The sequence below is a fragment of the Rana temporaria genome, chromosome 4 (assembly GCF_905171775.1).
Source record: "Rana temporaria chromosome 4, aRanTem1.1, whole genome shotgun sequence".
In the NCBI taxonomy this organism is placed as follows: Eukaryota; Metazoa; Chordata; class Amphibia; order Anura; family Ranidae; genus Rana; species Rana temporaria.
This window is the reverse complement of record NC_053492.1, coordinates 215,004,290-215,018,097: the sequence shown is the minus strand read 5'-3', so window position 1 is coordinate 215,018,097 and position 13,808 is coordinate 215,004,290. Positions and strand designations below refer to the sequence as shown.

At 43.5% G+C, this 13,808-nt stretch overlaps 1 protein-coding gene across 2 annotated transcripts in view; it reads right to left on the bottom strand.

Moving 5' to 3' along the window:
* Nucleotides 1-13,808, bottom strand: part of LOC120936982 (elongin-A-like) — a 146,667-nt gene that overhangs the window by 112,106 nt on the left and 20,753 nt on the right. For both annotated transcript variants that reach the window (XM_040349831.1, XM_040349832.1), the window contains exon 2: nucleotides 12,001-12,057. In XM_040349831.1, the coding sequence (XP_040205765.1) occupies nucleotides 12,001-12,057 (57 nt within the window). The remainder of the gene's footprint in view (nucleotides 1-12,000; nucleotides 12,058-13,808) is intronic.

The window sequence follows — 13,808 nt, the reverse complement described above, 5'->3', positions numbered from 1 at the left end:
GGACTTACTACACACCCTTTGGAACTGCCCGAAACTCACCAATTATTGGCAATTAGTGTTTCAACTCCTCTGTGATGTAACGAAGGTTACTATAGACAAACAACCATCTCTGGCACTTCTATCACTAAATATTAGTCGCTTCCCCAACCCGGTGAGGATGATTATCACTCACATACTCTTGGCTGCCCGACTCAGTATTACTAGGAAGTGGAAGGACCCTGACCCTCCCACTATTAGTGATGTTGTTCACACCACACATACTCACTATACCTACGAAACAACACTGGCTTTGCGCCACGGTAATAAAACACAAAACCTTAAGAAATGGCAACTTTGGACGGACTGGACAAGATCCTCGGGCTTAGAAAGCACGCTCACCTCTTCTCTATGACTGACTCCTTTCAGTGACGAATGACGCGGTTCAGGGACATACCCACAGTTTACCCCTTTGACCCAGTTTTTTTTCTGTGTTCTTTTATTTTTTGAGCCTTGGGATTAGATGGAGGGAGGGGGGAGATACCTACCCTGGGCACAGAATGGCTCCCGAAAGGGGTGCTCAGGGTGGGGACCCTTCTCCTCAACCTCAGGAAACCCGCTAGCAACAACCTACCACTAACCAAGGGCTCTGCGTAGCTCAATTGACATCCTGACACTTATACCCAGCACTCTAGCCACCAATTCATTACATGTACCGAAAGTTTCCACATAAACACTAGTAGAGGCAACACTGAGAAATGTTGGTTTTGTTGAATTCCTCTTACTAGATCTATCATTAAGCAATAGATCTCTGGAAATTGTTGAAAACTTTTTATTAGCAAGTGTTAAACAAAATACAGAAAATGTTATCTGACTATACAAACATATATGTATGTATGTTACAATACTTTTCAATAAAAATTTATTGAGTAAAAAAAAAAAAAAAAAAAAAAAGAAACAAAGGAACCTGGACATAAGGAGACTGGAAAACAACTATCTAGAACTCCGTAAAAAACATAAATCTGATCCTCTTAACTCTCCAATTCAGGCACTTGATGCAGCTAGATCTGCCTTGAATTTGATACTTACAACTAAAGCAGGGGAAGACTTGAAACGGACTGGTGCTAATTTCTATAAATTTAAAGATAAAATAGGCCCAATGCTAGCTCATAAATTGTCACCTAGATTTCAATCACGGACTCTCCCTAAAATAAGAATGAGTGATGGTTCTTTCACCCTGAATCCTAGGAAGATAATGGGGGCCTTTCAGGACTTCTTTTCTAAGCTTTATGCATCCGCTGCTGATTTTTCTTCAGGGGGAATGGATGATTTTCTGGACAATCTGAAACTTCCTCGATTGACTGAAATTCATAGAGTAGTAATGGAGTCTCCCATATCCGCTGAAGAAATATCGTTAGTGATTAAAAATCTAAAATTAGATAAAGCCCCGGGCCCTGATGGGTTTTCAAGTGCTTATTATAAATCATATTCGAGCATTTTGACACCCTACATGGTTAGATTTTTCAACCACATGACCGGTGGAGTTCCCATAGACGGGCAACTTAATTTGGCTTATATTTCGGTTATCCCTAAGCCAGAAAAAGACCATAGCCTGGTGGAAAACTATAGACCTATATCTCTCATTAATAACGATCTTAAGATACTCACTAAGATAATGGCCAATAGAATGTCCTCTTTCATTGGCCAGTATGTTAGTAAAGATCAAGTAGGCTTCATCGCTGGAAGGCAAGGTCCTGATCAGGTTAGGAGGGCTGTGGATCTGATCTCTATTTTGAACTCGGGTTGGACTGGTGATACTAATCAAAGGGGAATGCTTCTTTCTATAGATCTCCAGAAAGCATTTGACTCAGTTTCATGGCCATTCATGTTCGAAGTGATGAAACGTTGGGGGTTTGGCACGAAATTTCTTGGAGTCTTATCTGCACTTTACTCTCACCCTAAAGCTAATATACGCTTTCAGGGTATTTTTTCGGAACCTATTGAGATTCATAGGGGTACTAGGCAGGGTTGTCCTCTGTCTCCCCTGGTGTTTGCAATAGTTATGGAATCCCTGGCTATAGCTATTCGTGAAAACACGAGCATCAGGGGAGTTAGATGTGCCAAAATGGAGCATAAATGTGCCTTATTTGCAGATGACCTTTTATTGTTTTTAACTGATCCAGACACATCCATACCAGAAATATATTCTCTTTTAGACAAATTCTCTATGGTTTCAGGTCTAACTGTGAATATGGCCAAGTCTAGGGCCCTCAATGTTTCTCTCTCTGAATCCACGGTTTCTTTACTGAAGAAAGATTATGGATTCAAATGGGACACCTCTTATATCAAATACCTGGGTATCTATTTGACCCCCAACATCCAAAGTTTGTATTTGGCCAATTATCCACCTATGTATAGAAAACTTGAGAAAGATTTGAAAGATTGGGGTACTCAGAATATAGGTTGGATTGGTAGAATTAACTCGGTAAAGATGACTCTTCTTCCTAGGCTTTTGTATCTTTTTAGATCATTACCCATACCGATAATTAAAAGTCATCTAAAATCTTTTCAAGGAAAGATTACCAAGTTTATTTGGAACAACAAGGGTCCACGCCTTCCATCTCGCACTCTCTATAACTTACCTGAACAGGGTGGTCTGGGGGTACCCAACTTATTATGGTATTATCAATCAGCGAGATTGGCACAATTATCGGAAACCTTTCTTAAACATGAACGCCCTGACTGGTTAGATATAGAAGAGCAGGCGACCCCGAATCTAACGATAGAGGAGTTGATGTGGAGTCCTACCAAGAATAGGCCTTCTATATTATCTCCGACTCTTTCTCAAACCTTAGTTTTATGGGATTCACTTAAAAACAATCCCTCTCTAATTTCTAAGGGCAGGCCTTTATCAAGCGTTTTTCTAGACCCACTCTTTGTTACTAAAATTGATATAGATTCTTTCAAATGGTGGCATGATAAAGGGTTATATCGTATAGGTCGTTTTTTTCACGCTCAGGTCCGCTTCCTGAACAACACTTCATAGCCAAGCTAGATCTTCCTGTTTCAGAAAAACTAAGATTTTCCCAACTACATGATTATGCACAAAGCCTATGGGATAGTGACTCGATCTCTGGATTATTGACACCTTATGAAAGTAATTGTGATCAGGGTTTGATCAGGAAGGGAAATATTTCAATCATATATCAATCTCTTGCTAATAATTGTACCAAATTACCTCATATGTTGGCCTGGGAAAAGGAACTTAATAACACTTGGGATTTATCTGACTGGTGTAATAACTATACTAGATCCATTAAAGGATATGTGAATATATCCCTTGTTGAGGCTAATGTAAAAATTTATACTAGGTGGTATTTAGTTCCTGTTAAACTGGCTTCCATGTATCCGTCAACCTCACCCCTATGCTTTAGAGGTTGTCAGGGATTGGGGTCTATGGTACATATATGGTGGGAATGTCCCAAAATACGGGGATACTGGAATAAGGTGTTTAACATAATAAGACGAGTCACAGGATGTAACTTACATCAATCCCCCACTATTGCTTTACTTAACGGAATGTTACCCCAGACCTCCAAGGTTACTAGAAAACTCATCCAATACATTCTGACGGGTGCCAGGATCACAATCGCTGCTGCGTGGAAAAAAACTACTGTATCCATCCGGTATATGAAACAAAAGGTTACATGGATCATGGAACAAGAAAAGAGGGTTTGTTCCATGTTGGATAGGTCTACTCTTTTTCATGAAATATGGGAACCTTGGATGAAATTTATGGGAATATCTTTTACCCCGTGAAGCTGTGAAGACATTTATATCCTGAAGATGAGGGTGTTCATTGGCAGGCAGGCTGCCATATCTTTTTCTTTTTCTCTTTTCTCTTCCTTTCTTTGATTTTTCTGTGATTATTTCTCGTTGTCTTATCTATGAGGATAGAATCCTCACTATTTCTCATTCTCAGGGTGTTATGTTTAGGAAAGAAAAAAATATATATATTAAAAACATTTGTATTTACCTATGTTTAGGTTTGTAAAGGATTACACCAAACTTTTGGGGATATTAGGTTTGAGGAGGGTTTAGAGTATATATGATTACAGAAACCGGTGGGTTTTAATAAAAACTATTAGAGGGAGGGGGGATTGAAGGGGTTGCTTGATCTCTTGGACACAGGCAGTTCCCGTTGGGGGTGTCGGAGAGGTTATTGTTCTCCAGAAATCCTATCCTTTATTTGTTCCGTGCTCTTAGGTCTAGTACACACATGGGGATTTTTTTTTTTTTTTTTTTATTATATATAATTTATTGTGTGGTGATGATAGCCCTAAGGGATCATATAGCATATTAAATTGATATTTTATTTAATCATAAATTGTTAGTTACACCTAATTTTTCTCCTTTGCTTATGTGAACTGTCTTAATCTCACCGTATGGTGAAGGACATGAGAAATGGATAGATGTGATAGACAGTTAATATGACAGGAATGTCTAATATGTGGAGTAATGTACTTGCTTTACTGTTTTCTGCATATTATTGATTTGTATACTGCTGATATAATACAAATGTATGTACTTTTATTGAAAATAAACTTAAAATTGAATGAAAAAAAAAAAAAAACTGCACTTTTTGATGGAAAACAAACATCTGCCCTCAAGTGTCAGCTGCTAGTATCTCACTGCAGTGTATAATTATATGTGTCACTTTGTGAGTCTGGGTTTGTTGAGTAAAGATCCTGGAGGGAGGAAGTTGGGAGAAAGAACGCATCAGCTGCATGTGCTCTCCATGCTACCAATACCAGATCAGAATAAATTATTATACAAGTAGAATAGTTTACCTGCAGCTGCCCATAGCTTCTTACGTGTATTGCTGAATCCCTGTGACAGACAGAGTATCTCTGTCCCATTACTATCTCACATGCACAGTACCAGATAACTAGGACTGCATTCCAGGCTGGTTGGGTAATTACTGGAGGATCTCTTCATCACCATATAGCTGGTCTTCAAGTCCCTGACACAAAGACAGACAGCATCGTCCTCAAGCTCCCCTGCAATGGTACTTTGCTGCAACATGAATCTGGTGACGTCTCTAAAAATACTATTATATATCTCTCTCTATATCTATATCTATATATAGACACACACACACACACACACACACACACACACACACACACACACATATACATAGTAAGGGGTTCGCTCGGTAGCGGGGTGTGTGACCCCCTAGACGGGTTCACTACACACTGAATTTATACAGAAAGGCAGTCGAAGACGGTTGAAAACAAAGATTTTGGTTTATTCTTCCATCTTGCTGGAAACAAGTGCAAGCATCCAAACAGCATAAACAAAATCAAACATAAAATAAACCCTGGCCACTTGGGGCATCTACCTTCACCACACAGGAACCTATCTATGGAGTCTAGCACAGCCTACTGCTGGGTAGACACTGCTGATCATACAGCAGAAAACTAAAGTCTTTTTGATTTTTAGCACACAGAAAAATCAATAGCACCTCACCTCTTCAGAAGTATTTCTGCTCACTGCACTCCTTCACCCAGAAAGCCTCAGGATGCAGCAATCAGTAGTAATCCTCTGGATTACTTATAGAGGCCTTAATTGCCTCATTCTGAACAGCTGAAGTTTTCCAACGCCCTTAAATCATTCTGGCTAATTCTGCAGCCGACACCTAATAATAATTGGTGTATTGTCTAAACAAGGCAAAAAATGTATCTCCCGTCTGACAACACCCACAGATTTACCCGACTTCCTGTCACAACATACACACACACATACATACCATACACTCTGGTATATGTGCACAATTCTGTCAGGACCTTTTGCTTAGTTTGTACATTAAAAGTATGTACGGTTATTAATCTTTTCTTATATAAAGCTTGTATTATTTCTATACTGAGGAGGTATATACTGGGGGACTCTGGGCAGCGCTAGGAGTCTTTTCGTCTATTAGGCAAGGGCGGGGGGCGGAGCTTACCATTCAGGTAAGAACGTGGCAGAGGTAACACGCAAGCGGCAGTTTTTTTTGCGCAGTTAACTCTTCATGGAGCAGCTGGACAGAATCCTTTAGCAGCTTCATGCTGCGGCCATGGTGCACGGGCCAGAGTAGTTTGTGTCGCAGCTGGCTGAACTGTTATCGGGGACGGGGGATGGTAGGCTGGATCCCAGTTGCCGTCAGTAGTGACCGGGGCTGCTGTGGCTCCCCCGGCGGTAGTGGGGGCCACACAGGCGACTGTGGTGGTGGTGGTATCTACCCCCCGGCAGTGGCTTCCCAGGGGAGTTCGGGGGTGGGGGGGGTCACCCCTCCCCGGCAGGAGCCATAGAGTCACAGGTAGGTAAGGCGGGGGTCACTGAACGCAGATGGGCTTTGGCTGATGGACACAGCTCACTGAGGTCTATGTTTGCTATGAGGGCCCCCTGGGCGCTCATTTAAAAGCGGAGGTGAGGAAAATGATCTGGAAGGGTGACTACGTGGAGATCTTTTCACTAGTTTAATCTAGATAAGGTTAAACCAGACGAGAGCAAAAAGGAAGGAGGAGGAGATGCAGGCTTTTCACATTTTGGCTAGCGTTAAAAATCGGGGAAAAGGCGCCTGAAAATTGTTTGCCCCTATTCTGTTATATCGATGCCATTAGAGAGGCCCAGAGGATGTATGGGGGAGGGTGGCATGGCTATGCTACGATGAGCAGGTCTGGCAACGGAAGGCAGCGAGACGATCCTTGCTATGAGATCACAAGGACATTGGTTTGTGGATAAAACTCATGACACAAGCCAGGGTCGGGCCGCAGCCCTTTCAGGGGGGGGGGGTGGGGGTGCCCAAGCCTCTTCACCAATCGGCCAGTAAGCACAAGGGGTTCTGTTGGCAGTTCAATGAGGGCACTTGCAAGTTCGGAGGATCAGGCTTTCATCACGAGTGTTCAGGATGCGGGGGTGCTCATCCCTTGTCCAAATGTTTCAAGAAAAGGAAAAAAAAAAAAACGTGTGACACTGGAAAAAAAGGGAGGACGCTGGTGAAGGTGAAAAAAAAAATGGCACGGTAACCAAGTAGGTATCCGAACAGGAGAGCGGCATGGACGCTGTGGTTGGGCTTTAAGGAGGGTTTCCCGATTCCCAGCGAATTGGCGGTAGTCCCTCCCGTCTCTGCCAACCTACAGTCGGCATTTGATCACCCGGACGTGGTTTCTTGTAAAATGGGGAAGGAGGTAGCATTGGGCAGTATGGCGGGTCTGTTCGCTGAACCACCAGTGGGGGAGACTTGGTGGTATCGCGCCATTGGGGGTGGTCCCCCGAATCATTTCTGGCTTATTCATCACCTTTCTCACCCAAAGGGTGGGTCGATGAATGATGCAGTTGATCCTGCTCTTTGCTCTGTGTCCTATGCCTCCTTTGATGAGGCTGTATGGTGGGTGCAACGGCTCGGTAGGGGGGCACTTATAGCAAAGACCAACATTAAATCGGCCTTTCGATTGTTGCCGTTACAACCGGATATTGTGCGTTTGTTGGGGTGTAGTTGGGAAGGAGTATTTTGTGGATAGATGCCTGCCTATGGGGTGTGCTATATTATGTTCTTATTTTGAGTTGTTCAGTTCCTTTCTGAAATGGGTGGTTAAGGATTTTTTGGTTATAGGCTCTCTGGACGATCGTTCTTGTACGATTTTGTTGGCCACCCTTCAGCATGTTTTTCAAGTTTTCGTAATTCCACTGGCTCAGGTCAAGACGGAAGGTCCTGTGTCAGTGTTGAAATTCTTGGGCATTGTTATGGATACAGAGAGGATGGAGTGTCGGCTGCCGAGCGATAAGCTGGAGGATCTCAGGGAGACAGTGGCGGCTGTGGCTCGCCACTCCAAGGTACATTTGCAGGACTTGCAGTCATTGTTGGGGAAACTCAACTTTGCATGCAGCATTATACTGATAGGGAGGGTGTTCTGTAGGCGCCCGGCGGTATTCATTTAGGTGTTTTTGGAGCAGTTCAACGATAGGTCTGCGGTGCAGGCGAAGGAACTGGAGCTGTTCACAGATGCGGCGGGGTCCGTGGGTTTTGCGGCTTACTTTCAGGGGTGGTGGTGTGTGGATCGGTGGCCAGAGGAGTTGACTGGTACTGCGTTGTTCAGGATTTCGAGGTTGTTTTCTATTGTGTTGGCAGTAGAGCTTTGGGGGGTGGAGTTCATGAACTGGAGGGTCAGTTTTCATTGTGATAACCTGGGGTGGTGCAAGCAATCAATTCACTGTCGGCATCATCTTTGCCGGTGGTGCGTTTGTTGCGTCATTTGGTGCTACGTTGTCTCATTTTGAATATTGTTGTATGTGCTGGGCATATCCCAGGAGTTGAGAATGAAGTGGCTGATGCACTCTCTCGCCTTACAGTTGGACAGATTCCGGCAGTTGGCACCAAAGGCAGGGCGGCTCAGGGTTCCGTGCCCCAGTTGTTTGTGGGCTATTGTGATGGTGTTGGTTCGGCGGTCAGTTGCGGAATCCACCTGGCGGTCGTACAAGCGTGTTGGCGGGAGTGGTACAAGCTGGCGAGTAGTACTGGTGGTTGTCCCGGCAACAATGACAAGCTCTATGCGTTGCTTTAATTTTCTGGCTCAGAATTGTGAGGAAGGGTTTGCCGGTGGCTTCGTTGAATTGTAAGATGGCTGGTTTGGCTTTTTTGTTTAAGTTGGGAGTGTTGAGGATTTCACTAAGGCTTTCATTGTGCGCAATGCATTGCATGGTTATAGGAGAAGGCGGGCTAGGCCCAATGCCAGGCGTCCTGTGTCATTGGGGATGTTAGAGGTGCTGGTGGGGGCGTTACCCCAGGTATGTTTTTCTTCTTTTGAAGTTCAGCTGTTTAGGACAGATTTTGTGTTGGCCTTTTTCAGGGCGTTGAGTGGGTGAATTGGTTAGTCCCTCAAAATCGGTGGCCGGGGGGGGGGGGGGGGGGGGGGGGGGGGGGGTTGGACGTCTCAGATGTGTCAACGATGCTGCTCATTCGTAAGTCGAAGATGGATCCATTGGGAAAAGGGTTGTTTTGGGGAGCGTTCCTGGATTGATGCTATGCCTGGTGCTACGGCCTCCTAGTGGGGGGGGTTTCTCTGTTTCGGACTATTCATCCCATTCGTTCAGAATTGGGGCGGCAACAGAGGCATTGCGCTGGGGTTCGAGTGATCAAATCCTGGGGCGTTGGGAGTCTCATCCTTTTAAGTTATATGTCCGCCCTCACCTCCTGTGGGGGGGAGGGGGGATGTCCCGTTTGGTGTTTTTTACATGTCTTGTTTGTTATGTGGGGCTGTCTTTTCGGGGTATGTGCATGATGCTTGTTCTCTGGGTCTATGTTCCTGTTGTCTTTCTTTACAGGCCCGGTATGTCTGATGTGGATCCTGGGCCAGGGGTCTCTGGTTCCTGAAGGTCGGAATGGTATATATATATATATATATATATATATATATATATATATATATAATATTATATTATATTATATTATATAGTGCGGTACAGGTATGGGTACCTTGCCCATCTGGTAATATGGACTATTGGTCATCGAGCTGAAGGCGCAAGAATGTAGTAAGCATTTGTGCCTGTGCTAGATAGATTGCGGCTAGAGGCCAGGACGACGTGGTGGTGGTGGTGGTACCTTCTTTCAGGAACCTCAGACTTAGCAGTAAAATGTTTTTGGTTATAAATATGTGAGATATATACCGTATATACTCGAGTATAAGCCGAACCAAATATAAGCCGAGGCACCTAAATTTACCACAAAAAAATGGGAAAACGTATTGACTCGAGTATAAGCCTAGGGTGTCCATCTGCATGCCTCACTGTGTCCATGCCCCACTGTGCCCATGCCTCACTGTGCCCATGCCTCACTGTGCCCATGCGTAGACTGACGTTTAACATGGGAGCCTATGGAAGGGGTGCCCGGGTTTGAAAAATTGGTGCTCCCCAGCTGTAGGTCCCCCAGAAAACAAACATTGCACACTTGTAGAGGAGAAATTGAGCTACAAGTTCTGGGTCTACGGGACCTACGACGGGGTCCCCAAATTCACTGAAGAAATTACTGTTAAAACATGGGAGTCTATGGAAGGGGTGCCCGGCTTTGAAAAATATTGTTGCTCACTGGCCGTAGGTCCTCCAGACAACAAACTTTTCACACTTGTAGAGGAAAAGTGGGGCTATACTGTATGTGTGCCAAGTTTGGGGTCCAGGGAACCTACGGCCGGCACCGGGTCCCCAAATTCCGGGAGATCAGGCGCAAAAAGGTGAAACTCGAGTATAAGCAGAGGGGGGCATTTCAGCACAAAAAAAAAAGAAAAAAAACTTGCTGAAAAACTCGGCTTATACTCAAGTATATATGGTTTATTATATATAAGAAGTTATTTTTTATACAATTTTTTTTGGTGTTTGGATTTAATAAAGGGACCTTTGTTGGCCATTTAATCCAGACAGTGTTACGTGTTTTATTAGTAAATAAGATTAAGTAGAGGGGTTTTAAATGTGGTAGTGGTCAGGGCAGCCAACATATCAGCCTTACACCAGTCATGTGCTTTTCTCCCCAAAGCTCCAGTTCGTGGGTAGCTCTTCAGTCCTAAATAAACAATGCAGAACCTTTTAACCTTGCATTGCATGTAGAGGGGGCGAGCACGTGATGGCAGATGTGAGCGGCTTAGAGAGGAGGCAGCACTGGGGCAGTTACATAAATATAGGGAGCCTGCAGAATAAAGCAAATATTACTTTGCCTAGACATGAGCATTTAACCCTTGTAGTGTAGGGATGCTCCCGTGCAAGAGAATTTTTTAGCCCAGGGTGGAATTCAGCTTTAGATCTGCCATGCAGGGTTTATATGATAAAAAAATAAATAAATAAAATAAAAAGCATTTTTACTAGTTATATTTAAAAAAACACATTTACGGTTAAAAAAAAAAAAAACAAAAAAAAAAGAAGATCTTAATAATTTACCTAAAATTTTAATTATTGAGCATTATTATTATTGTGGTCACAAGAATCCATTAAAAATAATAAACCGCAACCAGAATTTATCATTTCACAGGGCCAAAACAGCAGCAAAAAAAAAAGAAAAAAACAGAACTGTAAAAAGAAGATGCCTAGTACAGGGCCGATCCTCCCTATAGGCTCACTATGCAAGCCGCTTAGGGCCCCGCAAAGCTGCGAAGGGCCCCCCAAATTACTAGAGGCCCGCCTGGTGATAAGTAATTTTCCCCCCCCTCACCGCGCTTCTAAACTCGCTGGCTGAGTCATTTCCAACAGCAGAACACCCCCTCCCCTCTCAACTTTCTTTAATGTGACATGTCACTGTCAGCGCCCCCCGCTTCTCATTTTTAATGTGCCATGTCATTTTGCTCAGGATCGGCACTGGCCTAGTACCTTTACTTTACTTAAATCCACTGTGATGCTGCTTCCTGGCTGAGCCGGCAAGGAGCCACTGCATGTCGAAGGGGTAGTAGGTATTCACACACCCAGGAGGAGCTGAATTGCTGCAGCGATTGGGGAGCAGCATTCCAGCAGTGAAATAGGACATGGGCTGACGAAAAGTAAGTATAGTAGGGTTGGTTTACTAAAACTGGACAGTGCAAAATGTGGTGCATTGTAGCCAATCGGCTTCTAAACTTCAGCTTGTCAATTAAGTTCAGACAAAATAAAAAATACTGGAAAACAGATTGGTTTCTATACAGAGCTGCATCAGATTTTGCACTCTACGGTTTTAGTAAATCAACTCCAGGGACTCCTTTTACAGGTTAGCTTTTTTGCCATTTTGACCCTGCAATGACAGGTACACTATAACAATTTGAATTCTAAATGTATGGTTGTTATGTTGCGTTATTTGGAAGCTAGTCATCACTGAACAAGGTTTCTCTCCATACCTTTGGTCAGTTTCTACTGGAAAAAAGGACATTCAGTTTGTAGAAGTTTCCTATTCTACATTTTCTAAGTTTTATGCACCCAAAAAAGCAGCCTGCATTACATTAACAAACGTGGAACATTTTTGTCATTACTTACCACAAGAATTTCCAATGTAATGTCAAGTTCTTGCAAGCTTTTGAGAGTTTTGGAAATCTGTTTTTGAATAGGAGAAAAAAAAATAGTGTTATAGTAGTAAACAAAAAAAATAAATAAACATCTTATGTTTTGTCTAAATAGGAAAGTATGCTACAAACAAGCGGATCCAAAACTCCATTCACCTACATGACTGATAAGGGGGTTTTGTTCTATTTTATTCTGTATTCAGTGGTATTAATTCCCCCCCCCCCCCCAAAAAAAAATATGCATTAGGCGGGATTCACACCTATGCATTTTTAGTGCTTTTTGCACTATAACCCATTTAACATGGTTTCCTATGGAACACTTTCTGTAGTGCAAATCTGCAAAACGCACAAAAAAAGGAATAGGTGTGAATCCAGCCTTATATGTGTGGTATAAAAAGAGACCTAGGCTCTCCAAGCACATAATCTAGAACATAATCATATTCTTCTACAGGGAGGACTGGGGGTGGCTCAGGTGTCTTCTGCTCCAGCAAAGCGGACCTGATCTAGCTGGCGGGTAGTGGGTCAGGTGTCCTCTGCTCCAGCACAGTGGAGCCGAACTAGGTGGTGGGTGGTGGCTCTGGTGTCCCCCGCTTCAGCACGGCAGAGCTGATCTAGCATGACGTCTTTAGCCATGTGTCTCCTCTCTCCTCCCCCTAGGTGTCCAATAGTATCGCCTGACATTTTGGCCAATCTCACGACCCACTTCCGGATTGGCAGGGAGGAGATTTAGTGTGAAATTAGCCAATATTCATTCGCTATTGTCACACAACTGGGTGGGATCGGGACACAGTGCCCTGCGTCCAAGCCCATTCTTTTTTTTTTTTCTTTAAGCCTCTGGCTCTAAATCACGTGCTGAAAAAAGACACACACACACAAACACACACACACACACACACACAATGGAATCCATAGTCTGGCGCTCTGTATGTAGATCGGGGGCTGGACACAATAGGGGTGGGGCGGTGCCCGTTTGCCCCTAATGAATGGGCTGCTGCTGCTTTTAAGGTATAGTTTAGAGGAGTTTGATCCTCTCTCAGGTTTTTAGGCCTATGATTTCCCCCCCCCAACATGTTTAGTCAAAGTTACGGCTGGCCTAAAGAGATTGTTACATTTAATAAAAAATTAATTATAAATAAAAACAAAAAAACATTTACAAATGTATTTTTATATACTTGCATTTACACAGAGCAGCTCCAAACCTCTTCTTCTGGGGTCCCCCGCTCTAGCGAGTGCCCCGATAAAGCTGCTTTCTATAGAGGCACTCATGCAGACTCCTTGCATCTATTGACACAAACAGCGGGACTCTGTCCCACCCTTACTCCCTCTTCAATGGCTTTGATTGACAGCAGTGGGAGCCAATGGGGCTTCCCAGCGCTGGGATGGAATAAGGGCTCAGGTAAGTTAAAGGGGGGATACCGATGCCTAAACATGTTTTACCTAATGCAAACAATACATTAAAAGCCAAGTTCATACCATCAATGTACTTTTTCAAAAATAAAACCGCTTTCCATTTATTCTACACATGCTTACCTCACTCTCTTCATGCCTGTTTAAAAACACTTATTTATCATTTCTGCCTAACTTCCTGGACAGACTATAGGTCATGACACTGGAAGGAGTTGACAAGCTGATCCCATTAGCACACACCCTTCTTTATCTACCCTCAGCTGGTCAACTCCTTCCTGTGTCATAACCTATAGTCTGTCCAGGAAGTAAAGCAAAAATAATGAAGCAGGGTTTTTAAACAGCCATAAAAACAGTGTGTAGAATAAATGGAAAGTG